General features: G+C 44.2%; 1 protein-coding gene across 1 annotated transcript; it reads right to left on the bottom strand.

Annotated features, from left to right (window-relative positions):
- Positions 1-17,510: 17,510 nt before the first annotated feature.
- Positions 17,511-18,172, bottom strand: LOC137498955 (uncharacterized). Its single transcript, XM_068226838.1, has 2 exons — positions 18,091-18,172; positions 17,511-18,006 (listed from the first exon to the last, which is right to left on the bottom strand). The coding sequence occupies exon 2, from the start codon at positions 17,982-17,984 to the stop codon at positions 17,511-17,513; it is 474 nt and encodes a 157-aa protein (XP_068082939.1). The 5' UTR covers positions 17,985-18,006; positions 18,091-18,172.
- Between the last annotated feature and the right edge of the window lie 282 nt (positions 18,173-18,454).

Consider the following 18,454-nt stretch of genomic DNA (forward strand, 5'->3'; position numbering starts at 1 on the left):
TTGGTTGACAGCTATTCTGGAACATACACACACGTAAGTCCATAATATCGGTCATTATTTGACATGTTCTTTATCACCTCTTCTCACTCCTTATGCCGATGGGGCTTGACATTGACTTAAACGGCATCCATGGTATGACAGTTCACCTCAACATCCCCAAAACTGTGGATTCGATAGAATATCGATCGTTTTCGATTATTTTTAAATTTCACCCCGTCTCTTAGGGGTGCTAGTGGAGTCATGTCCCAACAGTTTTTTCCAGATAGTAAGTCACATTTGTAACAAGTTCGGTTCAGAGCTATGCTGGAACATACACACATACAAATACGTCCATGCTCTCAGTCATTTTTGGACATTGTCTTTTCACACCTTTTTACCCCGCTATGCCGATGGGGGACGAACTTGGACATAAACGATATCCGGAGTGCACTGTTCATCTAAGCAACACAGAAAATTATGGATTCGATTATTTTTATATGCCATCCCTACCCACACCCATCCCTCGGGGTGCTAGGGGTAACTTACCCCCACAGTGTTTGTCTCCATATTGGTAAGTCATAATGACCCAGTTTGGTTGAAAATGCATTGGTTTTTGAGGAGATATTGAAAGGTATTTCATAAAATATGGCGGAACGTTCCTATCCTCCTATACACAGCATTTCTTACCGGATACGGAGTAAGTTGCTGTCTCCTAGCAACAATCTGTTCATCAAGTCCATCCAACCTTGGTACGGCTTTGAAACAAAATTAATTTCGTAAAATTACTCACCAAAAAAAAACTACCCATTAGATTTCGTTCAAACCACTTCTTAAATCTTCTCACAAAGGAGTTAGTGCAAGTTGCGATCGCAATTGCAGTTGAGTTGTTGTTTGTATGTTTGAGGTGATGATTACAAAAATGTACAGTATAAACTAACTGCCATCCCTAATTACACTGTAAGCTACGAAGATTCGATATTCCGCTGACAATGGACCATACCTAACATGATATCGTGACTTGGTAAATTTAGTCATTGTAAACTTTTTTCCTGGCTAATGTAGTTATTTGCAGTATCTGCTATGGTCGACACGCCATCGTTTGTGGTGTTTCCGATTTCGTAGCGAGTCACGTCGTGTGATAATTAATGCTGCAAATATATTGAGCATGGATGTTAGCCATTACAAACACAAAGGAAGATCCACATAAATTACAGTAAAGGAGAGAAATCCAGTTGCATTCATAATCATTGTTATAGATGAAACAGTAGCAACCAATAATAATAATAATATACATCACGAGAATACAGTAGAACATATTGAATATGAATACGCAAAAGAAGACTTGTCTGATTGTGAAAGAATTTTGGATGATCCAGAACCTGACAGTGAAGAAGAGTTGTTAAGAAGTGATGGGAATCAGTCGCCTGTTTATCTGCCAAGCCCACCGAAGAGGAAGATGTGGGGTGATATATCTTTTGAAAAGGCAAAGGAGATAATTGCATTCAAGGATTCCGGGAAAACTAAAAGATTAAGCTTCAATACAGTACACAAACGATATCATATGGTGCAAGACGTACATCATTTACGATGTTTACGTCACTTTGTAGAGAAAGGGGAGAAAGGCTAGCGCTCAAAACTTCACCTGCTTGACGATTATGCAGCAGAAAATTCAGGTTGGCTAGAACTATTCTAGGCACTAATGTTCATGACAGGGATATTCGTGCTTGGGGTTCGGAAAAGGCCTGAGAAATAGGACTGACCCGATTCACTGGATCTATCTATGGATGGGCTGCAAGGTTTAAACAGAGACACCATCTTGGCTCACGGGCAATAAAAAAAATGTGTAACCAATAAAACCTGGAATAGAGTTGGAGACGTGAATGAAAGATGTGACGAGTTTTTCAATGAGGTAATGTCCTTAATGAACACTGTGGAACATATATAGATTTATAATACCGATCAAAGTGGTATACGAAAATAACTTTACTCATTGCGAACTCTGCATTTCACGGGAGAGAAGTTGGTAAGAAGTTCGGCGCGGAGTGATCAAACAACAACTCATTTTTACACCACCTAACCCCTTACGTCGGCAAGTGGATACGTGTTTCCAAAGATGCTGGTAATTTACCAGGGACCTATAGGTCAGTTTGGAGTGCGAGTAGTGCAACACATGCTGAAACCGCAAAATCTGATTCAAGTTGCCTTGAAGTCCAGCCTAATCACGAAACAAATCCTGACGCAATTCTTTCAGATGTCTACCTCCCATATGCAGCGAAGGAGTCTCTTCTTCTCGTTGATTCTCTCGAGACATATCGTGACAGAACTCATATCGATGCTATACGATCTCAAAACAGGGTGTATACAGTCAAGATCATCCCCCCTGGGTGCACAGCTTACCTCCAGCTACTTGATGTGCTATTATTCCGACAGTTCAAGGCGGTGCTGAAGCAGACTGAAGATCACAGTATGCTTACCGACTACCAGTTGAACTGACACTAAGGACACGATGAAGACCCAGTGCAGTGGATTTGGTCAAAACTAGAGAAAAGAAAACTGCCAGGAACTGGACTCGGGCCTCTTACAGATAAAAGAAACATATAAGAGACGCAAGGAAAAATAAAACATAACAGTGATAAGGGTAAGAACTTAAATTTATTATGAAAAGAAAATCAAAAGAAAATAGTATAAGTAAAACAAGGGGGCTAAAAATCAAACGGGTAATATTAATAGTATGTGGCCCGTGATTAAAATACACTAGACTCAATGGTTACCATGGCTTCACGCAACACAACAAGAAAACATGGAAAGGCAACCCTCAAGGAATAAAACATATTAAACTAGAAAATAAGTAAAGAAAGCCAATGACGGCGATGTGAAACGAACAATAAACAGGTAAATCAAGCACAAAAGGCATCACGAATCAAACGTCAGAACCACCCACTCACACACAGAGACCAAGAGGTTAGGTCGTCGCAAATAAAGGGACATATAAGAGCGTCGACGTACAGCACATAATAAATAAACAACCGCTCTCGAGCTCAGACAGTATGAACCAGAAAGTGGTCCATCAAAAGAGACGGAGTGCCTTAAACACCAAAACACACAGAAGCAGGCAAATCGCGTAGTTAGCTTGAATTCATACCAGATTTATGAAATGGACATGAATTATACAGAACACGTGATAAAATAATACGACATGAGCTCAAGCGGAATGTTAATGAAGCGACATGGGTAAAAGGTCTCGGTCGCACACAGCAAACAATCTCATACACACACATGAATCCGTGTTACCTTCTATCCTCAAAATAAACATAGTGGATCAGTAAAAGAAAATCAAGGTTAACACACAAATAAATCAGAAAAACACGTAATGAGGGAAGCCTTTCTAACCCAACTAAAAGAAGATTGAAGAAAAACAAATACCTCGACTACATAAGCAAACAGTATACCCAAAAGGCTGAGATGTGTACAAAGACATCTTGAATTTATTAAAATATCTTTTATAAGCTATAAAGGCGACTTGAAAATCGAATCGGATCCTTCCATCTTCTCAAGTCGAAAGATCTAAAAAAAAATCCATCAGAAAGATAATCCAACAAGACGGGGCAAAAAGAAATGCTTTGACCTATCCTATCGTATAAGACGCCATCTTTCGGAATAGAGAAGGATTACATAGTGGTAACGACACATGATGGGAAAGAGTAATAGTTCATTGATACATAGTTCGTTAGGAATGTGAAGACATCAGAAAAAGTAAACGTGCCATAAAACGATATGGTGCGGTAGACAGTTCACTCCATCGTCGAGGGATTCGATTTCGTTGCTGCAGTGTCTTCACAGGTTTTGTTCGGTACTTCTGGACTGCAGCTGGATACGATGACTTCAGACCGGAGAGGTTTAAAACATCGCATGAACGTATTTTTTATGTTCAAAAGCAGTGTGACTCGGAAGACTGCGTAATGCAGACTTTCATGAAGTGCTCCTACTGCGATAAGCAACTCTGTTTCCGGCACTTTATACTCTGTGGAGATGTTCATCCTCGTAATCTTTTGCCAAGAGCTACCAACAACCCATTTCTTGAACTCGGAGACTGAACATGTGCATGATTGTAAAGTGCAGTGTGATTGACAATGACAAATATTGTGCGCATATTTGTAATGCATCTCTTGCATGTAAACCAAAACGTTTTGCAGCTGCGATCACAACTTGCGCTCTCTTGTCAGGAGCAATAAGAACAAACTGTGACATTTTCAGCGAAATCGGTCCCGCAGTTTTTGAGTCCATTCAAGACAGACAAAGAAACATTCACTTTTATATATAGACGATATAATATAGACCGTGTGTTTGCACATTGATTATTTTGACGAAATTTTCTTAGTTATCCTTTTCAGATGTAATAATGAGCATCTATGTACAACATTTTTAGCTCTGATGTTTGTTTGAGTTCTTATAACTAAATAATCACTGGACATAATTGAACCTAATATATTTAGACTCCACCTATCGAAAGGTAGGTTTAAGGGTCCATATCATTTCAAAATCTCTGAATGGACGGGGGTTTATAGGAAGAACGGAACAGTGATCTTACTCCCCCACAAAATATCCATGACAAACTTTAATGGAAATCTAACATACGTGTTAGATATTAACAATGAACAGAATGAATCATATTTGTTAAAATGAATAGTTGTTAAAATGAAAATTCCGTATAACTTCAAGTAAATATATTTATTGCTGCGAAATAGCCATACCAACCTTAATGGAAATATATTTCTAAACGACTTTTTGTCATGTTCACTTTTTCGACAGGAGTATTAATAAGGGGAATATTATTAACGGAATGTTTTACGGTCAAATCCTAGCTGTCATAGCCCAGAAGTGGGTGCGCGTAACTTATAACTGGAAGACTACTGGACTTCATATTTAGAATCCACCTATCGAAACATTTCAAAATCCCTGGGGTCTTAACGGAGGACCGAAACAGTGTTCCTACTCTTCCACAAACTATCCATGATCAACCATAATGGACATCTATCAACCTTAATGGAAATCTAAAACTTTTTTCTCAGGTACACTTTTCTGATTGATGTCTTTCTTCGGGTCATCAGTACATAGACTGATTTGATGCAGCTTTCCATGCCACCCTATCCTGTGCCACACTTTTCAATTTTACTACTACATCGTACATCTGCTATAATCTGTTTTTCATAATCATATCTTGGATTACCACTGCCGTTTTAACCGCCTATACTTTCCAAAAACTTACTGAACGAGTCATGGTTGTATCAAGATGTGTCCTGTCTCTTTTTCTGGTCACATTGCGCCAAATATTCCTCCTCTCACCAATTCAGTTCACTATCTCTTCATTCGTGATTCAATCTACCCATCTCACCTTCAGCATTCTTCTGTAACACCACATTTCAAAAGCCTCTATTCTCTTTCTTTCTGAGCTAGTTATCGTCCATGTTTCACTTCCATACAATGCCACGCTCCACACGAAAGTTTTCAAAAACGTCTTTCTAATTCCTATCTCAGTAGTCGAAGTGAGCAAATTTCTTTTCTTAAGAAAGGTCTTCCTTGCTTGTGCTAGTCTGCATTTTATGTCTCTCTTACTTCTGCCATTGTTAGTTATTCTACTACCCAAGTAACAATATTCATCTACTTCCTTTAAGACCATTTCCTGATCTAATAATTCCGGCATCACCTGACTTCATTCATCTACATTCTGTTACTTTGATCTGGATGTGTTTATTTTCATCGTATACTCCATCTCAAAGACTGTGTCCACACCATTCAGCAATTTCTCCAGATCTTCTGCAGACGCAGATAAAATAACACTATTATCGACAAATATCAGAGTTTTGATTTCCTCTTCTTGGATTGCGATTCCTTTTCCAAATTTCTCTTTCATTTCCTTTATCGGCTGATCTATATAAACATTGAAAAGGCGAGGGATCAAACTGTATCCTTGCCTCGCTCCTTTCTGGATTGCTACTTCTTTCTTCATAGCCTTCAATTCTTAACACTGCAGACTGATTTTTGTACAGATTGTAGATGATTCTTCTTTCTTGGTATCTGATCCCGACCAACTTCAGAATCTATATTTTCTAATAGGAGGGTTAATGAGGGAGATAATAGTTCCGGTTTGTTTCACAGTCTAAGTCCTAGCGGACATAGCAAAAAAATGGTGAACCCAGAGCTGATTTTCTTATAACTGGAAGATAATTGGATATATACACTCATCGGCAAAAAAACGTGAAACACTGTATTTCAGGCAACATTTAATATGACTCCATTTGAAACTTTGTATAAATTAAATGTTATGACATTACAACAATACGGCAATGTATCATTGATCGTGACAACCACAACACCAATATTGCCGTTTCTCACCTTTGGACAGGAATAACCACAAACAGCTGGCTAAAGGTTTATTGCTGTGAACTCTCGTGCGGCATGTTTTTGTGGACATTTCGGCTAGTCTACAACAGTTAGTCTCGCTTCTAAGTCAGTTAATTTAATTGACCTTTGTTGGAACAACATTTGGTCATCCTCCATGTACAAGGAACACTCACAGCACACATACAAAAATCTAAATTGTCAGTGCAAAGTACATATAAGAATGAAAACCAAATCGTCCACAGTCTTCAAGTAGAGAACACTACACTGAATTTCTCTTCTTGGAGAAGACGGGGAGAACAAACAAAACACTGGCAACTATGCGAAAAGCACAAAGTCAAACTCGTATTTCCGCGGTTCTCAAAAAGTCCATCACAGCATTGATAACTGAATTGTTTTCACTGTGGAACACGAACGCAGCGCTGGTCGGGAACGGCACTTGTAGATCAGATAGTTCAGATAAAAAGCGGCTTCGAGAAGCATCATAAAGATCACACTTAAACAAAATGTGGTTGAGATCTCCATCCTCCGCCTACTGACATCGACAACGCGATGAATCCAAAACCCCTATGCGATGTAGATGTGAAGGGAATGATCCATGATTGAGCCGCATTCGGATTACTGAAACCGTTAGACCTCGTGACCGATGAAACTTATAATACCATGACTTAGGAGGGATGTTGGGTTGTACGAGAGCATAAGCTCTACCTTTATGTAGTTTAGATGTTTCCCATTCCGTAGACCATTTGTGACGAATTTGTTGTCGAATAGTGGGAATAAAATCCATCCATCGGTGTTTCAGCTCTGTAAGTAGACCTTCCGATGCACCACGTTTGGCTAGTACGTCAGCTTCTTCATTGCCAAAAAATCCACTATGTCCTTTGATCCAAAGAAATGCTATGGAGCAACCTGAAGAGTAGATGTTAAAAGCTCGCTCCGTGATGTCATACACGTAACCATGCGTTTGGAGATTCCACTGGAGATTTTCCAATTTCTTCATAACACTTTGGGAGTCCGTAATTATGAGAGCGGAATCGAATCACTTGTTTTGACAAAAACGAAGTGCAGCACATATAGCTAAAATTTCAGCTCCATAAATAGAGGATTTGGGCGGAAGTTTGAAGCTACCACAATCTCCCGTTTGTTGGCAGTAAAATGCATATCCCACCGAGTCTTCGAATTTGGAACCGTTCTTGAAGATATAAGTCTGTTCATAATGGCTCTTTCACCTGAAAATGCAGCAAGGGTCGTGGCATTAGTGAAGGATGGGCGTAGTATAGCGCCTATAGCCTATGTAGCAGACGTTATAGGCACGCCTTGTTCTAACGAGTACAGAACTGTTAATGGGTATAGAGAGGGCTATATCTACACCAGAGAGCCCGGTTCTGGTCGTAAGAGAACAACTACTGAGTGCGATGATCGCCTTTTCGCAATGCAGGTTCTTTGTGATCGGCACACAACAGCTGAGGAGGCCAGAAATCGTTTACAGCAAGTACGGGGCGCGAACATCAGCGAATGGACAGTAAGGAGGAGATTGTATAAAGCAGATTTAAAGTCCAAGAGGCCTGCCGCAGGACCTCTGCTTACACGTAAGCACTGTGCCTTTCGAATGCAATTCGCAAACGCCTATCGAAACTGGACTGTGGGGCACTGGAGCTCAGTGCTGTTTACCGATAAATCCAGATTCTGTTTGACGGCATCGGATGGAAGGACCGGGGAACGTTATTCACCCTGTACTTTCTCTTCACGGTCACCGTTCAGTGGAGGCTCTGTGATGCTCTGGGCTGTGATTACCGCTGTTGCGCGCACGGACCTTTTGTTCGTCGAGAATGGAAGTCTGACTACTCACCGACACATCGAGGAGATTTTAGTGTTTTCTTGCACCTGTCATCAGTAAGAACTTTATCCTGATGCATGACAATGCTCACCCATACGTTACTGTTTGTGTACATGAGTACTTGGATGAAGTCGGAATTGAGCGCATGGTGTGGCCTGCTCGTAGACCCGACCTAAACCCGATAGAGCATGTCTGGGATATGCCTGGGAGACATGCTAGGAGTTGTTCTCCAGCCAGAATGGCAGCCCATACCACAAGAGAACATTCAAGATTGTATTCTGAGCATCCCTAATCGAATCAATCAATCAATCAATCAATCAATCAATCAATCAATCAATCAATCAATCAATCAATCAATCAATCAATCAATCAATCAATCAATCAATCAATCAATCAATCAATCAATCAATCAATCAATCAATCAATCAATCAATCAATCAATCAATCAATCAATCAATCAATCAACATTGATATGCATTTAGGGCAGTCGACCAGGTGGCAGATTCCCTATCTGTTATTTTTCCCAGCCTTATCTTAAATTATTCAAAGAATTTGGAAATTTATTGAACATCTCCCTTGGGAATTATTCCAATCCCTAACTCCCCTTCCTAAAAACGAATATTTACCATAATTTGTCCTCATGAATTCCAACTTTATCTTCATATTGTGATCTTTCCTACTTTTAAAAACACCACTCAAAATTATTCGTCTACTAATGTCATTCCACGCCATCTCTCAACTTAATTAATTTAATTAATCGTATGGCCTCAGCTACCGTGTGCAGACATTTCAATTTGACGCCATCTGGCTGTCTGCTCGTCAATTTCGACGTTCCGTTTTACTCTAGGCCCCCACTAGGTGGCAGACCGAGTAAACCGAAACTCTCTTGGGCGTCTATGGCTGAGATTTAATGAATTTTGTCGGGTAAACACCAAATGTGTCACCAGAGATCTTTTACATGCCGACATCGTACGACATGGAGTGTCGAATGGACTTTTTTCCGCCCTTCAAAAATCCGACTACCTCTGCCGGGTTTGAACCCGCTATCTTGGGATCCGGAGGCCGACACTCTACCGCTGATCCACAGAGGCAACTGACAGCTCGGAACATACCACTTAATCTAACAGCTCGTCTCCTTTCTCCCAAGTCTTCCCAGCCCAAACCCTGCAACATTTTTGTAAAGCTACTCTTTAGTCGGAAATCGCCCAGAACAAATCGAGCTGCAATTCTTTGGATTTTTTCCAGTTCTCGAATCAAGTAATCCTGGTGAGGGTTCCATTCACTGGAACCATACTCTAGTTGGGGTCTTACCAGAGACTTATGAGCCCTCTCCTTTACATCCTTACCACAACCCCTAAACACCCTCATAACCATCTGCAGAGATCTGTACCCGTTATTTAAAGTCCTCTTTATGTGATTACCCCAACGAAGATCTTTCTTTATATTAAAACCTAAATATTTACAGTGATCCCCATAAAGAACTTTCACCCCATCAACGCAGTAATTAAAACTGAGAGGACTTTTCCTATCTGTGAAATTCACAACCTGACTTCTAACCACGTTTATCATCATAACCATTTTTTGCTGCCATCTCACAACATTGTCGAGGTCTTTCTGTAGTTACTCACGATCTTGTAACTTATTTATTACTTTGTACAGAATAACATCATCTGCAAAAAGCCTTACCTCTGATTCCAATTCTTTACTCACATCATTTATTTAAATACGGAATTCCCCTCTTAATGATTACAGGATCAGATAGCAGCTTTCTAAAATATTTTTTTTCGGAGGCAGTTGCGGTTCGAAGCACGGCCATAGCCTGTGTGATTGTTAAAATAAAGTTGTTTATTTGTGACAGATAAAAAGTATACGAACTTCTTTGTTGACGACATATCGAATTTTAGGCGCTTACATGCGAGGCCAATTCTATAGAGCAGGGCTTCTCAGGCTTCTCAGGCCTCTCATGCGCCTGGTGCACGCACTGTGCACGGTGCAAAAGACGACTTCGCTTGGTTGACCCGAGTACAGACCCCCACTCCTCGATTTGGAGCAATAGCGCTGTCTCTCTCTTTCCCCACGCCGGTCTCACTCGCTCCGCCTGTCTCCCTCTTCCTCACTTGTTCCGTAGCGCTCCAAATCCGAGCCGAGTTGAGCCGAGTAGCCCAGAGACGAAGCGTTGGTCCGAGCCGAGGTGAGAGTGACCGATGCACTGTGCACAGGAACTCTGCGTCGCTGTTTGTACGCGTGAGATTTTGGGCTTTTGAGAGACCCTGCTATAGAGAGTACTTGAAGCCCGTCATTTAATCTAATGCTTATTTTTACACCACATTCTTCGTTCTGATACCGTGAGCACAAACGAAGGGTGATTAACTGCTACGAACTCATATAATTTATTTACATAAGAAAATACAAAGGGCTAATAATACTGCCTCGAGGAATTTCTCTCTTAATGATTACAGGATCAGATAACAGCTTTCTTAAAGGGCATTTGGTGACAATCGGGTCACTGTGAGAATTGATGGTAGAATGAGTTCTTGGTTCAAAGTAGTTACAGGTGTTAGCCAAGGCTGTAATCTTTCACGTTTGTTGTTGATAGCTTACATGGAACATTTTCTGAATAGCATCAAATGGAACGAAGGCATTCAGCTCAGTCAAAATGTAGATAGTGTTGCATAAAAGGATCACGATATATAAAGCACAACATAAAAGTTTATTAGTTTGTAAATATTCACACAGTACGTACAAAAATGAAACGAAATTTGACTTGCTGCTTGAAGTGCTGTACACGTTAAATGACAACATAAGCTAGTTGACTGATGGTCTGAGAAATACATATACATTTATATACTTGGATTTTATATGTACAATGATATCTATCTTGATGAGATAGGATGTCCGAAGGAATGAATGTTTGTGATAGCTGATGACTATCTGTAGTTTGGAGAATTATAAAGGGAACTTGGAGTAAAGTTCGTGGTAGCAGAATGCTAGGCAGAAGTTTGAGAACTTGAAGGGCTTGTGGCAAAGTTCATGAGTAGCAGAATGCTAGGCAGGACGTATGTCGGTGATACGGGAGGCAGGATAACTTGAGGCGAAGATGTCCTGAGGTGAGACCTCCCGATCAGAATTAGTTCACCTGTTCAGTGCACTTTTTTAAGAGGGTATCTCCGTGTCTGACATACGGTGTAGTCTGATCACCGGACACTGCGGAGTGCATCGAGTGGAGAAGACGTCGCCCAATTTATACACGCTGGCTGACGTCACACGATTACGTCAGCACGCTGCAGTCCACACCTCGTGGTCTCCAGAAACGTCTGTGGGCGTGCGGGTTGCGGAGCTTTCAGGCGGCGTAGAACACACACAACACCCTCCCCTCCTAATTATGCCGGTACGGCATGAAGCGGCGACTGCGCTGGCGGCGGCAGCAAAACTGGGCTGGAGAGTCGGCCTTGTTTGTTGTGTTGTCTGGAGCCTGGTCTGGGCGGAGGGGCGTAGAATCGTCCTGAAAAGAACGCATCGTGTTTAAATGGTCCAGAGCTCACTCTGCGATGGATTTCTGAAGTGTGATAAGGGAATCAACAGAGGGAGACGGACGATAGGGGAGGCGGAACTGGTCCTGGATGGTGGCAGATGCGTTTCTCAGTGGTCTGGATGTCGAAGAGACGATGTCCCAAGGTACAGCAGATGATACCAGGTATCCAGGGAGGACTGGACTCGAAAGTCCGGACATACACTTTGTCGGCGGCGTTGAACTTTGTTTGCGAGCGATGGGGCTGGGCAGGAAGAGGTTGCAACAAAGAAAGCAAAGTTCTATGAGGGCGTCCATGGAGCTTGTGAGCTGGAGTGAGGTTGTCGGTACCAGGCATAGTCCTAGATCTGCCGAGGAGTTGTAATAATGCTTGATCCTTGGTGAAGCCTGAAGATACGGCTTTCTTCACGCTTTTCTTGAAAGTCTGGACAAAACGTTCAGCTTCACCATTTGATTGTGGATGAAAAGGCGGTGCCAAAATATGCCGAATGCCATTATGTGTGCAAAAGTCCTGGAATTTAGTGGCAGTAAATTGAAGTCCATTGTCTGAAATTAGCACTTCAACACAAGCTTCCTACCAGCCTTGCACCTTATCATCGTCTTCAGCATCGTCTCACAGTTCGTGCCGCAGTAATCCTATTACAAACAGGAACCCTCTTCCGAGTGGTTATCCCACTTCAGTAGTGAAAATCTTCTGAAGTGAGCGAATGGTAGCTATAGAATGCATTGGTAGTTGTAGAATGCATTTCTACGACGTAAGGAAAATTAGGTAGAGAGTCTATCACGATGAGTCCACATAGCGTTGAGAAAAGGGCCGGCGAATTCTATGTGTACTCTTTCTCAAGGGGACTTAGCAGGAGGCCATGAAGCGAGGTCAGACGACGGAGCGTTCTGGTATACTTGACAAGGTTCACAGTGGTGAATGAGTTTCTCGATGTCGGCGTCAATACCAGGCCAATAACAATGTTGACGGGCGAGTTGCTTGGTGCGTGATATTCCCCAATGACCTTCGTGTAACAAGTTGAGAACTTGCTTGCGCAGACTAAGTGGAATAACCACTCGGAAAAGGGTTTCTGTTTGTAATAGGATTACTGCGGCACGAACTGTGAAACGATGCTGAAGACGATGATAAGGTGCAAGGCTGGTAGGAAGCTTGTGTTGAAGAGGTCAACCATTGCGGATATAAGTACGAATTGTAGCTAGTGTACTATCCTTATCAGTCGCTTTGGCGATGCAAGTAGCGTCAATGGGAAAACTGGAGACTGTGTCTTCAAGTTCAATGTCTAACTGAAGACATTCAGATTCTTGAGTATCGATAGTAGTATCAGGACCGGCAAATAGGTGCGAGAGTGCATCAGCATTACAATGCTGGGATGTACTACGATAGGCAATCTGATAGTAGTAGTCAGAGAGAAGTATTGACCATCTCTGAAGTTTCCGTAGATAATGTTCAGGGATCTTATTACCAGGATGGAATAAGTGAACAAGAGGCTTGTGATCAGTGATGATGAGGAAATGGTTGCCATATAGAAACTCATTGAAGCGGCGAATGCCAATGATAATAGCTAAGGCTTGTTTCTCTATCTGAGAGTAGTGACGTTGATGTTCGTTGAGTATCTTGGAAGCGAAGGCTATAGGACGTTCGTGTCCGTGGCGATCCTTCTGGGAGAGAACCGCGCCGAGTCCATAATCTGATGCGTCCGTGGCGAGAGTGAGTAGCTTACCGGACTGGAAATGAGTAAGCCTGACAGCGTGGACAAGCGCCTTGTCGATGTCTGCCAGGCATGCTGACATTACTGCGACCAATGGAATTTAGCACCTTTCTTGCGTACGGCATTCAGAGGAGCTGCTACTGAAGCGAAGCGTGGAATGAACTTGCTGTAATAGTTAGCTTTTCCGATGAAGGATTCTAGTTGCTTGAGATTCTGCGGTGGAGGCATGTTGGTAATGGCAGAGACGTTCTGCTCGCTAGGCTGGATGCCATGTTTATCAATGATATGACCTAGGTATTGAACTTGAGGTTGAAAGAATGTGCACTTAGCAAGACCGCACGTAGACCATTTTCTTTCAATTTGGTGAGAAGCAGGCGCAGATTACTCAGATGATCATGATGATCTTTACCTGTCACAAGAATGTCATCAAGATAATTAGCACAACCGGGAATGGAGGTGGTAAATTGTTCTAAATATCGCTGGAAAATCGCAGCGGAGGAAGAGACACCGAAAGGTAGGCGCTGGAGCTGTAGCAGACCAAGAGGAGTATTCGGTGTGAGGCACTGTTTAGAATCTCCATCTAAGAGTAGCTGGAGATAAGCTTCTTTGAGATCCACTTTAGAGAAGAACTGTCCACTGGCTAAACGGCGAAATAAGTATTCAGGACGGGGAGTCGGAAAAACGTCGGTTTCAACTGAGAGTTGATTGTAGAGCGAAAATCACCACAAATGCGGATATTACCATTTGCTTTCTTAACTACGACGAGCGGAGTAGCCTATTTACTGGAATTGACTGGAGATACGATACCGGTTGCTAGCCATCTCTGTAGTTCTTGCATAACTTGATCCTGAAGTGGAAGGGGGACTGGACGTGTCTTAAAAAAGCAAGGCTTGGCTCCTTATTTAAGCTGGATATGAGCTGTGTAACCTTTGGCTGTGCCTAGGGTGGAGGCGAAAACTTAAAAATATCCTCTGCAGGAATACAGGAGCTGAGGAGCTTGCTTATGAATGAGCGTCTTTGGAGAAGAGCGAGAATGAACCTGTCGGTAGCGCTTCGAAGTGAGCGAGCTGACCTGGCGGTTCGAAGGAGCAGAATGCTCGCTGGCCTTATGATATACCTGAGCGACTTCATGATTGGTAGCTATTTCAGCTGCAGTCTTAGTAGTCATTTCATAGACTGTGGCAATACGCTGTACTTCTTCTAAAGAAGGGTTACTTCTTTTGAGAGCGTCGAAACGAACTTCGTCTTGTGGAGTATGAAGAATGATCATGTCCCGAATGAGCGAATTAGTGTAGGGCGTGCTACAACCATCTTTAGAACAGACAAGTTTGCAACTCTTGGCGAGACCACGTAATTCCGCAATCCATTCTCTGTGAGTCTGGTGCGGTTTCATTCTGCATTGAAAAAATTTATAGCGAGCTGCTACAATGTGGGGATCCTTAGCATAATGCTCATTGAGGCGAGCTAGGAGATGTGCGAAAGGAACTTAATTTCTGAAGTAATTCGCAGGTTGCATTTCCTACAGAACTGAGAAAAAGCGCTCGTTGGCTTCTCGTCCGTAATGGGGTTACAGATGAAGTGCTGCTGAAGGCGAGCAAAATATACCGACCATTCTTCTTTCTCTGGGTCAAAGGCAGAAAAGGCAGGAACGGCAGTGTTCTGTGTGGATGTAGAGAGAGCCTGAAGGGCTGTAATCAATGCTGATTGCTGCTGTTGCATAAATTGCTGTTGCTGTTGTTGCAAAGTCTGCAGTACAGCTGCTAATTCTTCCGCATTAGCCATGCTTGCGTATGACACAGTGAGCACGTTTGAAGCAGGGTGCAGTAGAACCAGCTGTAAGCTTGGCCTTCAGCGAGCGCCGGGGAGAGAGCCTGGGCGGAGAAAGAATGCATGAGAGAAGCAGGTGCTGTAGCCTTGATGTGAAATGTTTGCCTGGTGTTCGCAGTTCGACTGGGCGGACGCACTTGGAAGAATGTCACTGCACAAATGTGGAAGTGTAATATCGTCCTAGTGAGCGGAGGGAACATAACGTGGCACGGTGGCAAATATGTTACTTGTTCTCGTCATACTGTCGTGAATAATGAAGTTCTGAATTTTCTTCGTCATAATGTTAATGATGGTGTTTCGAACTTTTCGTCATCGCCATATTGTTGTGTTGTATACAAGAATCACGATATACAAAGCACAACATAAAAGTTTATTAGTTTGTAAATATTCACACAGTATGTACAAAAATGAACGAAGTTTGACTTTCTGCTTGAAGTGCTGTACACGTTAAATAACAACATAAGCTAGTTGACTGATGGTCTGTGAAATATATATACATTTATATACTTGGATTTTATATGTACAATGATATCTATCTTGATGAGATAGGTTGTCCGAAGGAATGAATGTTTGTGATAGCTGATGACTATCTGTAGTTTGGAGAATTATAAAGGGAACTTGGAATAAACTTCATGGTAGCAGAATGCTAGGCAGAAGTTTGAGAACCTGAAGGGAAATTGTGGCAAAGTTCATGAGTAGCAGAATGCTAGGCAGGACGTATGTCGGTGATACGGGAGGTAGGATAACTTGAGGCGAAGATGTCCTGAGGTGAGACCTCCCTATCAGAATTAGTTCACTTGTTCAGTACACTTTTTAAGAGGGTATCTCCGTGTCTGACATACGGTGTAGTCTGATTGCTGGACACTGCGGAGTGCCTCGAGTGGATTTTATTACTGGGGTCCCTCGTAGCTCGCTCCCCCGCCGTGACCATCGACTCAATCTACATGGCCTCCGACATGCTATTAATTTCTAAGAAGAAAAGAGATAGCTGGGTAGAGTGGGAAGTGATACAAGGAGTATCTGCCTGTTTCCATGTCAGACACGCTACCAGGCGAGATTGTGTTAGGTATATGGTGTTGAAATATGGTATTGAAGGGTCAGGGATAAACCACATAGGCAGAAAGAAGAAAGAGCCTACATGTAAAACCTGACATCTTTTGGATAGCACATGCAAGGATGTGGGCTGGGAAAAGACCAGAGGTTGTGTTAGTTAGGAACAGGTAACATGCACAAAACATAAACCCATTCCTCGCCATTCCATCGTTTGGGGATCAGTCCATCTGGGCACTGCTGTGACGAGCGCGGTCCTTGCCGGCTGCGGAGCCATGCGTCGAGTACCACTAGGGCCTGCCGCACGGCTCCACCTCCTTGGGGTACCTCGTACCCAGTCTCCGATCCCGCAGAATGAGGCCAAGACCGCCGAGGTGGGGGCCTCCGGGAAGGGGGTGGGTCATGGCGCCGGGCCTCCTTCCTCTCTGCCCGCGCCATGGCCCGGTAGACAGGGCAACTGCGATGGGAGGCCGGGTGGCCCCCCGAGCAGTTGGTGCACACCGGCGCCTCCCTAAGTGCTGCGCAGGCCGTGTAGTGGTGATCACCCCACAGCGGTTGTACCTCACCTCGAGCCCACAACTGACCTGACGGTGGCCCCACCTCAGACAGCGGAAACACTGCAAGACCTGCTGAGGGAGACGTTTTACTCTCACCTGACTGCCGCTACCCGCTGAGGTCCTCTCCTGATTGGCTGCTCGGTTGACTGCTGTCCTGGGAGCAGTCTTGGGTTGCGGCTGGGTGGTTCTCTCCTGATGGGCCGGCGTCGCCTTCTGCTTCCTGGTCCGGCGTCGTCTTATTCTTCCCGGGGGTTTCTTCTCGGCAGGGGAAGAGGCCTCGTCCTGGTGGCCCTCCTCCCGGCCTGGTGACCCGGGGTAGCTGGTGGATCCGCTGCGTCGCCGTCTTCGTCCTTCTCCTGGCTGGTGGCGGCGGCGTCTGTCGGTGCTAGCTCTCGACTGCGTTCCCAGTCCTGTGGGGCGCACATCGAGGTCTGCAGCTCGATGGACTTGCAGGCAGGCTGGGCCTATGCAGCAGCATCAGAACGCCAGGGGGCGTCCTTCTCCACTGCTGTGCTGCTCTCCACCATCACGGGCGCTTTCCTGGTTTGCGCCCGGGTAACAGGCCCTTCCTGGTAGGCCTGCGTCTGCGACCACTTCGCCTTGGTAGGTGGTCGACGATCCTAGTTGGCTGCCTTGTTGGTCTGCGTGTACTTCGTAAAGTACAGCTTTCCAACTGGGGTCGCGCCGTCGTCCTCGATCATTGGCTCCGTCTGCGAGGCTGCCTCCTGGTAGCCCGAGACGTCCAGGTGCTCCCTGAGTCCTGGTAGCCGGGCAACCTGGAACTGCTGGGACGCGCGCTCCTCGTAGACCTTGAAGCTGGCTGCGTCGTTAGGGCGAATGATGATCGCCCAGGTAGCAACCACAATGCCGATGATCGGCAGGAGTGGCTCTCCGATGAACTCCGCAGTCGCATTCAGGTTGTCGAATACGTGGAGCGTCCTCTGGTGATCGTCCTCCCCCAGCCGGTTGAACACCACCAGTCCCGGGCGTTCATAGCTGGGGGGATCCATCGTGTCGATCGCGTCTAGTAGCTTCTCGACGGCTCCCTCGTAGTCGTAGTCGACCAGTCTCACTGGTAGGGTCGGCTTCTCCATCCTGGTCCTCCTGTAAGAAATCCTGAAGCAGAAGAAAGAGCGAGCACTGAAAAGTGCTACAGCTCAGACAATGCTCCTTCGAAGATGTACTAATAAGTACAAGTACCTGGCTGATACTTGAAAAGTACAGAGCGCCTGGCTAGGAGAGAGAAATCGTAGCGAGAGGCACGTACGTCCTTCCGCTTCGACTGTCAGCTCGTCCTTGCCTCGAGTGGAGAAGACGTCGCCCAATTTATAGACGCTGGCTGACGTCACACGATTACGTCAGCGCGCTGCAGTCCACACCTCGTGGTCTCCAGAAACGTTTGTGGGCGTGCGGGTTGCGGAGCTTTCAGGCGGCGCAGGACACACACAACAGATAGCAATTGAGCCCATACCGATAGCTTGGTCTTCATGAGGGTCTGTATTGAAAGCTTTGGACCCAATATCTGGGCGCTCGAAAAGAGGTGCAGTGAGTGTGGTATGAAAAT

This window comes from Anabrus simplex, chromosome 3 (assembly GCF_040414725.1).
Source record: "Anabrus simplex isolate iqAnaSimp1 chromosome 3, ASM4041472v1, whole genome shotgun sequence".
NCBI classification, from domain to species: Eukaryota; Metazoa; Arthropoda; class Insecta; order Orthoptera; family Tettigoniidae; genus Anabrus; species Anabrus simplex.